At 34.4% G+C, this 19,785-nt stretch overlaps 1 protein-coding gene across 1 annotated transcript in view; it reads right to left on the bottom strand.

Moving 5' to 3' along the window:
- Positions 1 to 19,785, bottom strand: part of LOC148956224 (DNA-dependent protein kinase catalytic subunit-like) — a 495,889-nt gene that overhangs the window by 164,588 nt on the left and 311,516 nt on the right. Inside the window, exons 25-30 of the mRNA XM_089099625.1 lie at positions 17,760 to 17,980; positions 15,324 to 15,569; positions 11,253 to 11,480; positions 6,917 to 7,706; positions 2,107 to 2,220; positions 113 to 316 (exon numbers count right to left, since the gene is read on the bottom strand). Of these exons, the coding sequence (XP_088955751.1) occupies positions 113 to 316; positions 2,107 to 2,220; positions 6,917 to 7,706; positions 11,253 to 11,480; positions 15,324 to 15,569; positions 17,760 to 17,980 (1,803 nt within the window). The remainder of the gene's footprint in view (positions 1 to 112; positions 317 to 2,106; positions 2,221 to 6,916; positions 7,707 to 11,252; positions 11,481 to 15,323; positions 15,570 to 17,759; positions 17,981 to 19,785) is intronic.

The following is a 19,785-nucleotide window of genomic DNA, read 5'->3' on the forward strand; positions in this document are numbered from 1 at the left end:
TTCTTGTGTTGCTAAGGCCTACGGGCTTTTGCAATGAAATCTTATCATAAAAATAGAAAAGGATTAAAACAAATATTCAGCAATAAAAAGCATAGGGATCAAAATGATTTACCAAATCCCTTGCAACTGGGGGGAAATGCTTCTTTTCTCCAAGAATTCTCGCAATTACACGCAACAATGGACCTAAAAATTCTCCAGAATAACGTTCAATGATATGATTGGTGTTACATATTAGTTTCCCCAGGAAAACATGGACTATTAATGGAACTCGTGCATTTGTTAATTTCTCTTTGATCTCTTTCAGCGATTGAGGCAACTAAAAAGAAGAAAACACAAATGTTTACTGTTAAAATAATAATTATCAAATTAATATAAAACACAGGAATTAGAAAAAGAGAAAAGAATATCAGGATTATTATATTCTTAATGCATAACTTGTGCCCTTTTCTTCTTTTTTTCACTAGAAGCTATACATTTACATGTTTCTTGCACAGTGAGCAAACCCGGAACAGTTTACTCACAGGCACAGTGAGCAAAACCGGAACAGTTTACTCACAGTTTACTCACAGGCACAGTGAGCAAACCCGGAACAGTTTACTCACAGTTTACTCACAGGCACAGTGAGCAAAACTGGAACAGTTTACTCACAGTTTACTCACAGGCACAGTGAGCAAAACCGGAACAGTTTACTCACAGTCTCGCTTAGTTTACTCACAGGTTTTACTGACAAAATAATATTTATCATGAAAAATTGACCACACAAATGTTTGCCGATTTTACACAAATACGACCTAAGGTACGTTGTAACCTACCCCAACTTCAGTTATTTAGTTTCAAAGACTTAGATATCCAGAGGCACTTTTTCTGTAAACTAATAAGTTAATGCCGATCCCTAAAACTGATGAAATAATCAGGTTATGAAAGTTAAAATACTCTCTACTTTAATTTGTAAATACTGGAACTTCCTTTATATTACTGATTTAATTCCCTCAAAATGGAGGAGTATATGGAGGAGTATAAAATACATAAATAAAATGGCAAAAATACTTCAACAAAAATAGAATAAAGCAACGATTTACAATAAACATAAAAACATAACCGAATAATAGACATAACCCCATCCCTATCTCCGTGAGTCGATAGTTAAGTTATGTTTTCTTCTTGTTATTTCCTTTCTTCTTTAAATTTATTTTAAAATTGTTATGTTCTTATCAACTTTTCTTTTCTTTTTTGGAGTTATGTTAGCGGGAAGTGTAATTTCTTTTTCCTATTTTTTTTTATAAAGGAGACATTATGAGATTCCTCTCTTCTCCTTTGTACAAAATTTATGTATATGTTTTCGTTAAATAAAAAATTAAATAAATAAAATAAAATATGTCGAACAAAACCAAAAAAAAATAACAACTCAAACATCTTTTAAATTCTAGAAAAAGAGGGACACGGTTATGCATTAGAGAATATTTTCATACTTAAGGTGGAATTGGAATTGACTAATATTAAAATAGATAAAGGTTATCTATTTTAATCTTAGTCAATTCCAATATCTCTGATTTTAAATTTCAAAACCAATTCACTGTTATAAAACGAATTTGAAAACCAAGTCAAAATTTACAAAATATTCAAAATAGAAAGTGCAAACTGACGAAAGATCATAAATTTTAAAATTTCGAAAAAGAAGAGAAGGATATAGAACATGGGGGGGGGGGGGATATTGCGTTTCACAGAAAACCTAAAATGTCACGACGATGAATACCACGTAGTCACACTCTTGATCCAAGTATCTTACGCAGAAAAACAGGGCTACTAAGGTGCTTTGTATTCTTCGGCTACGTTCTCCAGTATTTTGACAACATTAAAGCTTAAGATGTTGACGCAGAGTAAACCTTGCAAGGTAACTTAACTTCATTTTATCTAGATATGCGGCGGATAACTTAAGAAATTTCTTTTTTATGCTTGAATATCTATTTTCCAACAGTTGAACGTGCTTTTATCAAAATCCCTGTGATACTTCGTTGACAAATTTTAGAAGTTTACCCCCTCGCCTCTAACCGCCCAAACTAAGGTTACAACTTTAGCCCCTGAGAAACTTTAAAGACTTCTACCTACCTCTGGAGTTTTAAACAATTCCAGGTCATCCATATGAAGCAAAACAGCGACAAGCTGAGCCATACATTCATGTTCATTCAATGGATCTTGAACTAATTCAATACTGTTTCTATCCTATAAAAGAAAGGAAAAAAAAACTTTCAAATTACGAAAGAACAAAATTGATAGCCTTTTCGTAAAATACGTTCTTATGAAAATTACATTGTGCAGACAAAAGTCTGTTGCATAACTGGGATTCAAGGAAAAATACGACTTTCTTGACTTTGAATTTTGGCCTGGAATCTGCGAAGGCTATTTTTCTTTTCCATATTACATGGCATAAGCAATAATGACAAAACAATACTACTACTACCACTTCACTTCAACACGAAGCCGCATGAAACGCACACAGCTGCACAGGTTCCTCATCTACTGCAATCTACTCAAAGTTTCACTCTTTATTCCCTCTCACGAAGTTCCGATTTCTTTTAATCCTCCCACGAAGTTCCGATTTCATTTTAATCCTTCCTAATGACCTTTCGCTACCCCGCTTGGGTATAACCTGCTTTTCAAATGTTTCGTTGTTTACTAGATCCAGCTAATAAAAAGGCAAAGGATTTCTCCTGGGTGTGATATTTCCTGAAAAATGTGTATCACAAGCCAAGATGGACTGAATTTGGACTTTCCAGTCAGTATAAAAAAAAAAAAAAAAAAAAAAAAAAAAAAAAAAAAAAAACATACATAAGAAGGCTGGTTAGGAAAACAAATTTAATGTCAGATCATGGTTGCAGCGATAGCTGTAACATAGTAAAGAATTAACCAAGGCACATAGTAAAAAAAATAAAAATCCAAGGGCGTTAAAAAAAAAGCCTAGTGAGAATAGATCGCCATTACAACTGTTTCAGGAATGGTAACTATTATTTTAATTAGTCTTGATAGTAAAATGTTATCTGGAAACAAATTTATGGAAAATCCAAAAAATAGCCAGAAATGACATCGGATGGAAACAAAACTACTCCATTCGAATTGTCATTGCAGAAAACTCCATAGTAGGCTTAAAGTCTCCCCCTCCATCATCTTGAACAAAAAGGAAGTAACTTTTTATATTTTCCCATGATTTGAGGGACGATTTGGCCTCTATACTTAAAAAATGTAAATTATTTAAAAAGGCACTGGATACAGAGATTTCCTTTCAAATGAGACCACTAGCTCGGTACGATAGCTCCTGGAAAAAAAAAACAAAGAAAAAAAAATGAAACACATCAGTGCTTTCCATGCCAAAAAGTGATTTTACTTGTTGTTCAAGGTTAATTTTAGAACACTTTACGGAAAAGGACTTTTTCAAAGAAAGAAAACTACAAGAAAAAAAAAGAAGTTAAATTCATGTATTTTTTTTGTCTAACTGTGCTAGGCTATTCTGATCTAGAATGTAGTGGTTGAGGGATAGTAGCCTCCCTCGCATTAAAGGTTAGCGTGGGTACACTAAGAAAAACGAAAAAAAGAAAGAAGTTTTCAAACCAAAGTAAAGAGTGAATAAAAGAAAGTTAGATGTCTGGGGGGGGGGGCTGCCCTTTCATCAAGTCCCCCCACCCCTCTCTACATTAAAGTTAGACTCGGTGTTGCAATTCTTAAAAAAAAGAAGCTTAAACACAAGGGCCATTGTAGAGGAATAAGAAGTATGTATTAAGCAACATAGAACTTCAGTCTAAAGAGTTTGAAGTTGAGGAGGGGGTAGCCCTCCTGATGTACAAAATAACTTCAGTTAGTTTTTAGCAAAGTTGTTTAGTTAAACATAAAACTTCTTTTTTAATTAATTACTTACCGTACACCTAACGAATGAATTTCCGTTTATTGCTTGCAGAACTGGTAAAGGTAAGACTTTTTTGCAAATTTGGTGAGATGCAATGATAGGAAGATAAGAAACACGACAGTAGCACTACTTTTACTACACCGTCTTATAACTTCACCAAGCAATTAGAAAGCTACAAAGAAAGCTGGGTAATTGAGATAGTAATCTCCGGTGACAGCATATTGAGTTTTCAATCCTCATCTACATTTTGAAGCGCCTGGAAAGACAGAACTCCAGCAGCTTTGGATAAACGAGACAACAATTTAGAAGTCCCAGTATGTCTAGTAGCTGAGTTGGGATATGCTGTAGAATTATTTTGGGATAAAATCGTATATCTGGAAAGGGACTTGTCATCATTTAAGAAAGTAGTTGAGTTTTGACAATACGCAGTTGAATTTCAAAAACAGTCAATGAATTTTGAAAAATAGCATGAAATTCCCCCAAAAAGGTCTCAAATCAAAAAAAAAAAACTGCACCACTGGAATCAGTGTTGCCCAAAACCCCATTTAGGATAATTACAGCTCCCCATCTTGACCAACAAAGAAAATCCCCTTTTCGCATGGGAGTCTAGATTCTAGTTAACTTCAATTTGAAATTATAACCAGCTTGCTTGCTTCATATCGGATCACCTCGTACAAACTTGGCTAAAAGAAACTTGGCTAAAAAAAAAAAAAAAAAAAAAAAAACTGGCCGAACAACTTTCGATAGTCTTATTCCACGCAGACCATAAAATTTCTCTTCTTTCCCAAACGTCATGTTCAGGCTCAATAACAAGCGATAGAACCCTATGCAGTAGGGTGGTATCGCAACCTACAGCACCCTATGCAGTAGGGTGGATTTTCGGCACCCTACTAAAATTACACCCAGATTTCCAAAATTTAATGTCTTATTCATTAATCAGGCCTGAGATCCACACCTTCCATAAAGACAGTAAAGGCCGCATTCTAGTCACTTTCTCAAAATAAGCGAAAATCAGTGACATTAAAAAAACTAAACCAGGACAAAACCGAAGTTGGTCCCCAAACATAGTTAATAGAAGAGGTGGAAACAGATGACGGTGATTTTTGGGTGGGCGAATCCCAAAAATGTTCTTTCCAAACAATTTTGTAAGTTTTTAAATTGATTCAACTTTCACAAAAAGTTACTTTTTAGTATTTTAATATCGTTTTTCCAGACTGAAAAATTCTAAACGAGGGTCAAATATAAATAGAGCAGAGAATTAAAAAAAAAAAACACTAACAAAGAAAGAGATATTGTAGATTTGTATACCAATTTTGTTTGAAGAAGCCAGCAGTTTGAAGAATCGCTTCTGAGAATTATTAAATAAAAAAAGCAAGTTTTTTTTTAAACTGCCAGTAAGGAGCAACATTAAAACTTAAAAAGCACAAAAATTATTACGTTTATGAGAGGGTTCACCCCCCAGTCAATACCTCGCTCTTTACGCTAAAGTTCGAATTTTGTTCCAATTCTTTAAGAATGACCCCCGAATCACAAAGGCCGTTTAATTAGAATAGATAGCTCTTTTGAAAGTACTAAAAAAAAATTTAGCGTAAAGAGCGAGGTTTTGACTAGAAGGCGAACCCCCTCATGTGCGTAATAGTTTCTGTTCGTTTTATGGTTTAATAATGCTCCTTACTTTCAGTCGAAAAAACTTGTTTTTTTATTTAATTTCTGATCGTTTTTTAAATAATGCTTGAAGGGAGGATGTTCCCCCATAAAAACATCCTCCCTGAAAAGATCCTCCGACGTAACTACCTCATCCAACCCCCCACCAGAAAAATCCCCCCTGAAAACGTCAGTATAGAAAAAAATCCCTCCTGAAAACGTATTCCCAATCACCAATACTATATGTAAACCATGGGCAAAGTTCATAACTGGCAGCCCTTCCCCCGGGGACTGCACGGGATTATGTCATCCTCAGAGACATAGTTATTAGATTTTCGAATATGCTGAACAAAATGGGTATCTCAAAATTTTGATCGGGTGACTTTCGGAAAAAGTGAGCGCGGGAGGGGGCCTAGATGCCCACCAATTTTTTGGTCACTTAAAAAGGCCACTAGAACTTTTAATTTCCATTCAAATGAGCCCTCTCGCGATATTCTAGGACCACTGGGTCGATACAATCACCCCTGAAAAAAAAAAAACACACATCGGTGATCTTTCTTCGGGCAAAAAATATAAAATTCCACATATTTGCAGATGGGAGCTTGAAACATCTGACGGTGTGATTTTTATTAAAATTCTATCACTTTTAGGGGGTATTTCCCCTTTTTCAAAAATAAGGCAATTACTTTCAAGCTCGTAACTTTTAATGGGTAAAACTAAACTTGTGGAAACTTGTATGATTTGAAATCAGCATGAAAATCCGATTCTTTTGATGTATCTATTGGTATCAAAATTCCATCTTTTAGAGTTTTGGTTACTATTGAGCCGGGTCGCTACTTGCTTACAGTTCGTTACCACGAACTGTTTGACAACGCATAACAGTCAACTTTCTCTGTAAGAATGTTGCTCTTATACCATCCTATTTATTTGCGGTTTTTTTAGCAGGTAAATCTCAATTTGAAGGTGGATTTGACCAGTTATGAATTTTCCAGGTCTTGGTTCAAATAAAAAATCACACATCTTTTCTCAGAATATTCGTAAATTAAACCCCAATGAGATAAACAATAATCGTGATACAAGACCAATTAATACAAAAAAAATATCGGGGTTATATTCTCCGGTTTTATCTTCTTATGGTAATTTTGAACATTAAACCACTTTTCAATTAACTTCAAACATTATCTATCCAAAAAGGTAGATAAAAGGAACGACCATGCAGCAAGTATTCACATAATTCGTTCGCGCAGCTTTTGCAGCAGGATTAGGCACCGAGCATCCCTTTCTGTCACTTTCTTTAGATAATTCACTTATATGTTTTTTTATTATTTTTAAAATTTGAATCTAATAAAGAATGAAGAGTTTGCTAAAAAATATTACCTTGGTTAATTTATGAGTCCTCTCTTTTAGATTAGAGGTGGAGAAATCGAAACGACTGAAATCTTCACTAAGACTTGACTGAACAAGGGTCTGACTCGGAAGATACCGTAAATTCTCTGAAATCAATTCGTCGTGACTCGAATTCAACCTTAAATTCACAAAGTATTTCTTCATTTTCGATAAATCTTCCACATTCTTTTCATCAAAGTAAATATCATCATCCACTATCAAATGCTCGAAAAATGTTGTTACTTGAATATGTTTCGGCTCCTTATATAAATAGCCAACATAAAATTTTTCCGCTGTCTGAGTACAAGTTACGATAGCAATTAAGCAATTGTAGGCTGCACAGTGATATTTCCTGTAATCTTCAGCGCAGTCACTCGGAATATTCAGACTTTCACTTCGAATTCCATCACTAACACCAACGATTTTTTTCAAAAATGCTTTAGAATCCAACCCATCTAGATTCTTTGATTTACAGAAAGCATTATTAATATCTGCATTAATAGTTTCTTTATCAAGTCGGGTGAATACAACAGTCAAAATTTGGAAGCAGATTGTCTTCAGTGCAATTTGCTCTTTAGAGCCCGAGTTCACCTCTTCTAGTTTCGAAACAATTTCAGGTACGACTGAAACAATACCATTTTTGAATTGACTGAAATTTGAATGAATCAAAACTCCTTCTCCTAATTCATGTACATGCCTGATAGTTTCAGAATTCAGATTTTGATGCAAGACGAGGTCAAAGAAGGTTGCAATAAGACAGCCTTGTGAAGCAGGAGAAGCCCTAGAAAATAAATAAACTAGCATTTGTAATACAGCGTAAAAAGATAAAATGCTTGAAATATCATCCTTGAATTGATTGAAATTTGAATGAGTAAAAGCAGTTTCACCTAATTCATGCACATTCCTAGTCTTTTCAGAATTCAGATTTTGATGCAAGACGAGGTCAAAGAAGGCTGAAATAAGACAACCTTGCAAAGCAGGAGAAGCCCTAGAAAATAAACCAGCTAGCATTTGTAATACAGCGTAAAAACATAAAACTCTTGAAACGTCATCATTGAATTGATTGAAATTTGAATGAGTAAAATCATTTTCCCCTAATTCAAGCTGATTCCTAGTCTTTTCAGAATTCAGATTTTGATGCAAGACGAGGTCAGAAAAATAAGACAGCCTTGCAAAGCAGGAGAAGCCCTAAAAAATGAATAAAAAAGCATTTTTAATACACCGTAAAAAGATAAAATGCTTGAAACATTATTTTTGAACTGACTGAAATTTGAATGAGTAAAAGCTCCTTTGCCTAATTCATGCACATTCCTAGTCTTTCCAGAATTCAGATTTTTATGCAAGGCAAGGTCAAAGAGGTAGTAATGTTAGAGTCTGGCAAAACATGAGAAGCCTTAAATAGAAGTAAAATATTATTTGTACAAAAATAAATCCTTGGAACATCATTTTTCAATTGAAAGAAACTTGAATGAATCAAAATTTCTTCTCCTAATTCATATATATTCCAGATTTCTCCAGAATTCAGGCTTTGATACAAGACGCGGTCAAAGAGGGTTGCAATAAGACAGCCTTGGGAAGCACGAGAAGCCTTTTTGGAGCAATTCTTTTCAAATTTAAATATGACATCAAGAAATTACCACCATAGTACCTTAATCAAAATTCATTCACATGATTTACATAATTACAACACTCGGCAAAAAAAGAGTATCAAAATTGACAAGTATCGCACCGTAAGATCTAAATTCGCTCCATTTGTGTCGATAGCCTGATGCTGGGATGATCCCAAGGACTTTACTGATAAATTTTATTCTACCCTATTATTAAAAAATAATCTTAAATTTTAGTTAGTCCAAAATTATCATTGATTCAGTGTTTATTAGATAAGCTAAACATATTTGTAAGAGCTTGTTGCTCTGGTGGAAAAAGTGTCTCTTGGTTATCTTCAAGTAATATTCTATAATTAATAGTAATGAACTATTGATACTTGTTAGAAAATTCTAGGCTAGCTGCTGCTTTCGCATTACTCTTGTGTTATTGTGTCTTTGTATTTGTATTTATCTTTATCCAGTAGTGTTATTTGTCATTTTATCCTCGTCTATGCCTAGTTTTCCGAGCTCGTCTCCCCAGGGGCTTTATCAAATAGATACATGTATATATAAATATTAAAATGAATCAACTTAAGAAGCCTTACAATAGGAACAAACTAGTATTTGTATAAAAAAATAAAAAAAATCCTCGGAACATCATTCTTGAATTGATTGAAATTTGAATAAAAACTCCTTTACCTAATTAATGCACATTCCTAGTCTTTTCAGATTTCAGGTTTTGATGTAAGATAAGGTCGAAGAAGTTAGTGATAATAGGGTTTTGCAAAACAGGAGAAGCTGTAAAATGGAAGTAAACTCTCATTTATATACAAAAAAAAGAAGGAAAAAATATACTTGAAACATCCTAATTTAGTCAAAAAAAAAAAAAAAAAAAAAAAAAAAAAAAAAAAAAAAAAGAACACGTCAAAACTCTTTCTCCAAAATCATGCATATTCCTATATTACTTTTTTATGCTTTAGATTTTGACACAAGGTAAGGTCGCAATAAGAACCTAAAAGTGCGTGAAAAATCGCCGTCGGTGGGAGCCCATAGAATCATTATTATAAAAACTATACTAAAATTATAGATCTATGTGGGAACACACCACACGAGACCAGTGCAATGTAGCGGAAGTTTAACCCGTGGACTAGAACAGCCGCAGGAAACCTGTTCTTAGCGTTTCAATGAAAACTTTGCCGTTCAAGATAGTTTGTCATTATGATTTTTAGAATTAATTAACTTCGATTTATTGGTTTATTCGGCATTTATACACTCGCAGGACCATTGGAACTATTGGTACTAAATAGCATTTATGGAATAATTATTAGGCAGGCCATTCCAGCATACAACCTATAGACCATACAAGGTCCACAAGATTAAAGAAATAAAATAAAAAAATACACTGCAGTTTAACTCTTGTTTTAATAAATTATACCTGTTCGTCGCTGTGTTGAAAAATTCTCACTCCTTACCTCCCCAGTTCTACCTCCCCAATGATAGCTTTGTCTCATAGCCATTAAGAGACTAATTAACTTTTTTTTAAGAAGAACTTGAGTAGTTACAAATAAACTATGGTTAAAATTATTCTCCCATTTCCAGCATATTTGCAGTCTTTTCAGGATTCAAATCCCGATGTAAAACAACGCCAACGTCAGAAAGTAAAACGATGTAAAACAACGTCAGAAAGGTTTTAATAAGACTTTCTTATGAAACAGAAGGAGCCCTAAACCAGAATTCATAAAATGTAATAATCAGGTAATAGAAACAAACATATAGATAAAATACAGGACGATACAATTTACTGGAACTAGATATTACAAAACTAACCATTATAATAATTATTATAATCATTAAAATAATGATTATAGAGTGGCAAGGCAACTCTGCATACATCCTGGAGAGTTGGCCTTGTTTGCGGCCTACAACTATTTCTTTTTGAACTAAGAGCTTGCCCTAATTTAAACTGATTAAGCCAGTGGGAATCAGTGTTGCCAAAGCTTCGAAATAAACTGTACCAGTTTTCTGATTAAAACTGTACCGCAAAAAAGTAATTTGTACCATCGGAACAATAGGTTAAAAATTTGCCATAACAATAAGATAATTTTCAATAATTTAAAATTTAGAACAGATATTTGAGTCAAAAAGGAGCAAGTAAAACCTAGATGTACCGGGAAATCTGATTGTACCAAAAAATTTCCAAATGTACTGCACTGTGCCAGGACCTCTAGATTGTACCAAAAACGGTACAATCGTGCCGTGTTGGCAACGCTGGTGGGAATGCATTAGGGATGAGGGATTGAAAAAGAAAAAATATATAAGAATTTACAAAGACATTAAATTACATTAAACTATTACTATGTGTTTAATTGTTATTGCATTTGTTTATTAAATCATTATTATCATATTATTATTAAAATTATTATTAAACTACAAACAAGGATCAGAAATTGATGATAGAGAAATTTTACGAATGATCGGAAAATTCTGACGTGAAACACAGAGAAAAAACAGTATTAAATAACAAAAAGAGAAACTTCTAAAGCTAAGAGAAAGAAAGAGAGAGAAGATAGAAGCAGAGAGAGTGAGGAAGAGAGAGAGGGGAACATTCGCCTTCTGCACATTATGACAATAAACTACTTTTCGTAACAATTTTCTAAGAGGAATAACATTCTAGTGAATTCATGATTATACTGCTAATGTTCCTACCACGTTTTTCGTTAATATAGGTGAATAACACTTACCGTTGAACCATTTCATTGACAGCCATTTTTGTTGCAGCGAATCGCAGATGAGAGCGTTCTCCGCTAACTGTTTGGATGAGGAAGCGCATCATGGAATTGGACGACAAGGCAATCGCGGTGTTGAGAACTTGATCAAAAATCCGTAGGAATTCTGCCCTGGATCCTTCCTCTTTTATATCGTACGTTTTGAGGGGGAAATGAAGAGCTGATAGGTAATTCAAAGATTGGCTATAAAAGTAAGAAGTGCTAGTTATAAAAGTAAGAAACGATTTACGACCGTCTACGCGGCCACAACGTTAAAAGCTTATTTTTAATATCTCATGTTTTACTTTTAATATCTTACTTTTACACTTATCAACAGTGTAAAATGTTCACCTCCAATTAATTCCTCTCTCCACCTATATCATTTCCTTTCCCATTATAAAAATATTGTCCTTTCATTTAATGTTAATTTTCAATTAATTCCTCTCTCCACCTATATGATTTCGTTTCCCATTATAAAAATATTGTGCTTTCATTTAATGTTAATTTCCAAATGATTTTACAAAGCTTGTCAACTCAATCCTTCCAGTTCGTATTAACCAATCTCAAGTGCTATCGGCTGAATCTGGTGTTATACTCCGAGCTCTTAAGCAAGTGAATAAGTCTGAGTATCTCGATAGTAATGGTCTTTGCTTCATGTATTTTGCTTATGACTGTCCTGAACTACTGAAGCATTTGCAGTTATTGTTTCAGATGTGCTTGGCACAGTCCATTGTGCCAGATGGTTTTTTGTCCGGTTGTATATCTTCCACTGTTAAGGGGGGTAAGGACCCCAATGCCTGCTCTAATTACCGTCCTATCACTGTGTCTTGTTTTGTTAGTAAGCTATTTGAATATGTGCTGCTATCGGCCATGAACTCCAAGTGCGATTTTACGCCCTTCCAGGTTGGTTTTAGAAAAGGTATGGGCTGCGGTCAAGCTCACCATATTGTGGGTCGGCTAATGAAGCAAGCTGTTGCTCAAAAAAGTCCCCTGAATTGTTTGACTGTTGATATATCTAGTGCTTTTGACAATGTAATTCATTCAAATGTTTTGTTTCCTCTAACAGCGTCTGGCGTTAATCTTTCTGTTGTTTCCGTTCTTAAGTATTGGTATGCTAATTCTTCAGTTAGGGTGAAGTGTAGGGGTACAGTAGGGGAGCAAATTCCTGTTAAAAAAGGCGTTAGGCAAGGTGCCGTGTTATCGCCGGGTATATTTAAGTGTGTTTTAGCGTCATGTCTCCGACGTTTTCAACCGGCAGTTTTTTTTACAATGATACTTTAGGCATTATTCACGCTGCTTATGCTGAAGATGTTCTGCTTCTTAGCCGGACAAAACAAAGTCTAATTGAAAACTTTGACCTGCTTACAGCTACACTGTCTGCAGCAGGCCTTTCAGTTAATGCTGCAAAATGTGAGTTTTTGTGTTTTGGGAGTCTTTCACCAGCATAGCCTCTTTGCTTGAGTTCTTTAACTATACCTTGTTCAGCAAGTATTAAATGGTTACGTCTATCTTTTTCCACGTCACTTTCGTCTACTTGCTCTGCTATTACGTCCAGCGTGCTGAAAAGTATGCGGGTTGGTTACGAAACAATTTCACTCAATCGTGGTCGGTATAACCGAAAAGGACTTTACCATCTTTATTCTAATTTTTGTGCCCATGCTGTTTTTTATCTTTCTGGTTTTGCTTTCCCCCTTCGCAATAAGGATACGAAGAAAATACGCTCAGGATATTTTAAGTACTGTAAATATCTGCTGCGTTTGCCTCAGTGGTACCGGAGCCATAGAATCATCTCTAAATTTGACATTGTTGATGCGCCCTCGCGATTGAAACAAATATCTGCAGATTTTTGTTCTAAAACTCAACAAACGATCGGTGTTTTCGACCCTCTTCAACCATTTTTTAAATTGCGTTAATTTATTTATGTTGTATTAAATCGTATGTTTATGGTTGTTTTTTTTCCTTTTGTTTACTCCACAGTTTTATGTATTTTGTGGGTTATAAATAAATGTTATTATTACCATACTTCGTGACGAGTATCTGATTTTGGGTTGATGACAATAGAATTTAACAATAGAATTTACATATACTTAGAATTTAATTATTGGTTTCAACCCAGAAAAACCCACTTCCAAAGTTTACGGAAAAAAAAAGATTTTGAAAACCCCGGGGAAAATCTTTAAACTTTGGAAGTGGGTTTTCTGGGTTGAAACCAATAATTAAATTCTAAGTATTTGTCAAAAGATCCATTTCCTAGTCAAATCCCATTTCCTTGATAACTAAATTAATTCTGAGTATTTGCTATAATTCCTAGAAGTTGACAGATTAAAAAAGAGCAATTCTGTCAAATGTCCGGATGTGTATCTGCATATTGTGCTGAATATATAAGTAAATTCTAAGTAACACAAAACAACCCGTAGTGTCTAACATCGCAAAATTTTCATCGTCAGGAACAACACAGCACGATTACAGAAAACGGAAAAAAAATTTGTAAAATCTTCCAAATATTTTGAATTACCTTCGCCGCGATTCGTAACTAATATTGAATATATAAATTGTACCGTTATTCGTAGTTCGTTATTTCAAATTTTCGTATTCGTTATTCAAGCTATCTCCGAGTACCTTCTATGGGCAAGAAGTAATGTAAAAGATTTAACAGCTGGAACTAAGCAATTCCGACACTATATCGATAATGAAAAAGCACGCGAGATAGAAAGCTATAGCCTCACACATTCTGCCTTTCTGTTTTAATCAATTTAAAAATAATTAGTATCAGCCAAATACGATATATGTCACAAAATAAAGTAACATATCCAACAAATCAGCGGTAAGTAGTAGCAATAAATACCTTAAAAATTTTAGGGAAAATAAAGAACAGTTACAATTTATTGTTTAAAAATAAAATAAAATCAGGACAACATTATCACTTCACTTCCAAATAGGAAACCAAATCAAGAAAACAAATAAATTGCAGCTAACTTTGAGCTATTCAATTATCATTGCAACAAAATATTCTTCAAAGTTCAAACAACAATTAACCAGTAAGAAAATATTAAGACATTAAATGCGCAACGAAATGGGAGGTAAATAATGCATAAAAAGGGGGGGGCGATCTTGAGTCCACCTTAATCTACATGTTGAGTTGGGCAGCCTCTCTGATTTTTGAGTAAGGAGGGGTGGCATTTACTTCCAATCATCATGTGTAATTTATTTATGAATTGTACATTCATGATTTATACTTTAATACGTCCGCGAACTGCGCTTTAATATGCCTGTAAACTGTAGGAAATTAATTCACTCATAAACTGCAGGTTGAGTCAAATAACCTTTCCAAATTTTGAGGAAGGGAGAGGCTGGCTGTCTCTCAATCATTGGACGTAATTTGTTAGTTATTAATTTTTTTTTCAAATCTTTCAATTCCAATGGCGACATAGAGATAAATTCTAAACATTTAACTTCAAGTTTATGGCAAAGAGCAAGTCAGAAAAAAACACACAGTTTCAATACCTGGTCTAAGTATCGAAAGAAATATACACTGTAATGCTAACGATACACTATTGAGACTCACTGTGCAAACCATAAAAAAAACGCAGAGTATCCGTAAAAATAATTCAACCATTTACAAGTTAAATTGACCAACGTTAAACATTTTCTTTGTATTTTTGTATCAAACCATTTGATTGAATATAAACCTGATTAGAATTCTTAATTAGAATCCCACGATGTTTTAATAAGGTCAACTGAAAAATAGAATAATATTTTTGAATAGTCAAAAACATTCGAAACTGGATGTATCAACCCAATGCTCAAATACACTTAAACGCATTCTGAACACTCAAGCTCACACACATGCTATTGAGCCTCATTTCAACTGGATAGTGGGTAGAGTCAAAGCATAATCATAATCGGGATTGAGTGCTTTCTTTTTCTTTTCTTCTCTTTTTTTTTATGGAATATTGTTCAATTTAGGACAGCCACTCAACGGTCAAGCTACGAAACCTAACAAGGTCAAATCGATTAGCTAATCAAAGATAAATAAATGAAACTCACGCCAATATCTTCTCTTCCTCCTCAACAAGGTTATTCTTCTGCTTCATTGCTGAAAGGGCTTGTAGTTTGACTTCAATATTCAGCTCCCGCTTGCAGAGAAGTCCAGTCAGCCACTCAAATTGGCTTGAGTCAAAAGGCAATTTCTGCAGACAATTAACTAGAAAATGGGACTTTTCGCTGTTCATGCTAGCCCATGAGCTCAATTTAGGCCATTTTTCGCTGAGGTGCTTCATCATAAAATTAACCCTGAAATTTCAGACTTTTCAACTCCAAAGTTTGAGTGTAGACTAGCAAAAGAAATGGGAGTTTCCACGTCAGAACTGATTCTCGGTGACTTTCGCTGGCTTACAGCAATCAGCATTTTCAAGGATAATTATTACAATTTGCTACTGAGAACCGTCATTCTAGTACTGAGAATTTTTTCGAAACTGTAAATCGGATCAGAAAAAAAGTCAATAGCTACCGTCAATGAAAGTACAGTCAAAGAAAAGACTAAGTGGGTCGTCACTCAATAAATCTTATGTCAAAGAAGAACAATAAAATATTATCCAGAGAGGAAGCAAATGACTTATACAGCACCATCAATAGAAGCATTCCCGATGCTGGGAATAACAACAATGTGCAAATGCATGGTAATTATTTAATCAAATTCCGAAGACTTTCAGACTCATTAGTATTAGTTTGACAAGTAAATTCGTTTTATTTTTGATCTTTTAAAGGCGAAATTCAATCTTAAACAAAAAAAATATTATTACATTAAACAGCGGAATTCAATGTCAATTTTCTTTTATTCCGCATTATTTCATTCAAGCAGGCATGTATGCAAAGGAACTTTAGGTCTGTGATTTTTTCTATTGCTCCCCCCCCCCTCCGTTCAAGGAAGAAATTCCCACTCCAAGCCTATATTCAGTTCCAGCAACATTGTTATTCCATGTATGAATCTGTTGAAGTTATTTAGTTTTAATTCAGTCGTCTAGCTATATTGTTAGCAATAAAATAATCTTATAGATCAAATCATCCCACATAACAAAAATTTATCTCGGTCTAATTCTTGTTTTCATGATTTGAAAAGCTAAAAAAAATTTAGGGCACCTTTACGGACTATTATTTTCATTTTTGGGGGGGAAGGACAAAGAGGACGGTAAGGATTCATAAAATCAGTAAATCAAAGAATTGGTAAACAGAGTTTTGATAAAAGAGTGTATAAAAAGCTAATAGTTCTTAAATAACTTCCTTTTCATATCATCAAAGAAGTGGTAAAAAGAGTCACGCATTTAAGGAACAAAGAAATTGTTGTTTATTAGCCATTAATAGTTCTTAAAAAAACTTTCCTTTCCTACTAAACATAAGCCAAAAGAGTGTAGCTGTCTTAAGGCCCTCCAAAAGGACTTGCTAAGGCTCAAATTTCGAAGTTTCAGCTGGACATTCGGCTTTTACGAGTTTGAAGAGGGCGACTGCAAAAAAGTGCAAATACCTTACATTATGTGTAGACTTTCTATAAATGGAAAACTCAAGGTTTAGATACAGATTTAAAAATTCCAGAAAATGCAGTTTATGACAACACTGAATTCGGTGCTTTGGAGCCCGGGTTAGTTCTTTACGGATCTAAAGTCTGGGTAACAGTTTGCTGATTTAGTAGCCAAGAATCATTTACTTTTATAATAAAATGATTACTTTTAAAAACCGTTTTGCTAGGAAAACACAAGTCAATAACATAGAGTGAAGAAAACATTGAACAAACGTTCGTTTAAGGAGTATTTCTGCTCCCCTCCACAAGAAACCGCAAAATTAAAGCCATAAAAATAAAAACCTATATGTGTGCATTAAAGTTCCCATAGTTGCTCTAACCGACAAAAATGCTGGAAAAAATGTCGCCCCATACTTCGGAATATGCAATAGTTAAAAACTGACATCCGACTGGCATGCAATTTATTGGATTTCCTAACATACGAGAAATACCAAGCTGGTGTTCCAGCTTTATACGTCCTTGGGTCCTGAAATTAACAAACTGTTACTATTATTTTTAAATCTCAGAAAGCACCAGTCTGGATACCGAAGCCCCGTGTGTAGTTTTGAAGATTGAAACTAGTATGTTAATATGCGTCAAAATTCTTAATTCAGATCTCTCCATGTTCCCAAACGGATATAGCGACATCTATAGACCGGCCAAAAAAAAACAAAAAAAAAACAGTGTCTCAGAGGAAAGGGTTAAAATAAGAAGCTTCAATAATTTCCAGATAGAAAGTGCCCTATTGAAACCAAAATATGGTGGAGGACTAATACTCGGCACATATTTTTAGCTTTAAAAAAACTATTTGCAATGCATGCGTTCAAGGCAAGTGAAGATGGGATTGAACCGTTAATCCAACTTGTCAATAACAAAATAGCTAGAAATCCACTTCATATACATACTGAAATACATTTCATATAACTTACTGATCCGAGTCCGCTTTTTGTTTGTCACGAACAATGTCGATGTATTCAATCATCAATGATTCTACAACGCGACCCTGGCATTGCCCTATTAGATCCACAAGCTTTTCAAAATATTCCTTCTTTTTTGAAAAACCCAGAGCTAAGAAGGGAATTATCAAAGTAGAAATGTCATACCAAAAGTTAGCAGCTTCATTTTCAAGCAGTCTCGTAGCGCTTTCTACCTAAAAGAGTGCGGAAATTAATGTTAAACAATATCTGGAGGGATAGTTTCAAAAACTAGTGAGGAAACATAGACACTAAAGAATAAAACTTCAATTTCCATCGTGGCACAATTTTATTAAAAAGCTTTTAGCTTTCAAATTGCACATCTAAATTATACAGTGTTTCAAATGAAGTAGCAAAAGAGAATCTTGTTTTATTATTGACATATACTAAGAATTTAATTATTGGTTTCAACCCAGAAAAACCCACTTCCAAAGTTTACAGAAAAAAAAAGATTTTGAAAACCCCGGGGAAAATCTGTAGCCTTTGGAAGTGGGTTTTTCTGGGTTGAAACCAATAATTAAATTCTTAGTATATGTCAAAAGGTCCCTTTCCTAGTCAAATCCCATTTCCCTGATAACTAAATTAATTCTGAATATTTGCTGTAATTCCTAGAAGTTGACAGATTAAAATAGAGCAGTTCTGTCAAATTTCCGGATGTGTATCTGCATATTGTGCTGAATATAGGTTACCAATTTAGATTATTTGAGTCAGTTCGAATTCTGTATCTGTCCTCGCCATATGTACATTCACTGTATTATATGTATAAATAAACATTTTTCACTCTGACTATAAACTATGCGATGATAAGAGATTCTAGACATCCTCAACTGGAAGAACTCAGATGAAAGGCCAACGCTACCATAAGACTCCAAAGAGAAGAAGTCACACTTTACAGAGAAGTAGACAATTCACAGAGAGGTGAACCCAGGAAGTTTACACATCATTGAGTTTACTCCTAAATGAACTGGAAACTTAGAAATGTAGTTACCGAATACGTGGAAATAAGCATTGTAAACGCTTCGGATTATCTTGATACGCTCTTGGGCTGCAGTATGTTCGGCCATAATTACCATAGATCCTCCGTAATGAGAGATTCAAAGACAGCCATAAAGTAGAATAAAAGCGATGAGAAGGGGTAAAATGAAATCTGCTGCATTGTTGTAGGATAAAGTGATTCGTCCAGAACGATTCCGGGCCGTTTCTGCCAGTTTGAAACCTGCTAGTTCACAATGAATAAACTCATTTTGTGCTTCGCTGAATCAAATAAAAAGAATGGCACAGAAGATTTTAATGACTTGGTCGGGCATAGACATAACTCCTAGTTCGCACAAACGACCTTGTCTCCTTTCTCACAAAGTGGAATGACGACCGAATCTCTCCAGACTTCTGAAAAGGTATTAGTCATCCATATTTGTACAAACCGGTCAGTTAGGCGGTATAGTAGATATGGTGAGGCATTTTCCATTCCAGAAGGAATCCTATTCTACCCAAAACTTTTGTAGTTCTTTATAAACTTGAGCACGCTCTGTACGCCCGTTGCAAAAGAACGTACGAGAGAGAATCCATGGAGACAGACAGAATTTTTACCAAGAATTATATTTGAACTAATTTGTCATTTCTGACGGCAGAAAAGAGGATATTTTTACGTTCGAACACCATTCAGCACGTCAAAATTCTATTTTCGTTTCCCTTGGAGTTTCTTTAATGGTCCCTAGGAAAATTTTTCCTTGGGCGAAAAATTGAAAACGACTCAGTCAAAATTGAACATAACATAGTCTGAATGATAAGTACGAAAAAAAAAGAAAAAAAAAAGATAGATTTAGAGTAGGAAACAGAAAAAGAAACTACTAATAGACCTTATTAAAGATAAAATCCCTTATTTTGAAGAAATATGATTGGAAAACTGATTTAAAAGTCTCTTAAACTACAGTTTTGCAACTAAAAAAGGAGCTGATTTTGATTATGGGACCTTGCCACCAGA

Source organism: Artemia sp. Qi Xiang Cuo, chromosome 1 (genome assembly GCF_049724085.1).
Source record: "Artemia sp. Qi Xiang Cuo chromosome 1, ASM4972408v1, whole genome shotgun sequence".
Classification (NCBI taxonomy): Eukaryota; Metazoa; Arthropoda; class Branchiopoda; order Anostraca; family Artemiidae; genus Artemia; species Artemia sp. Qi Xiang Cuo.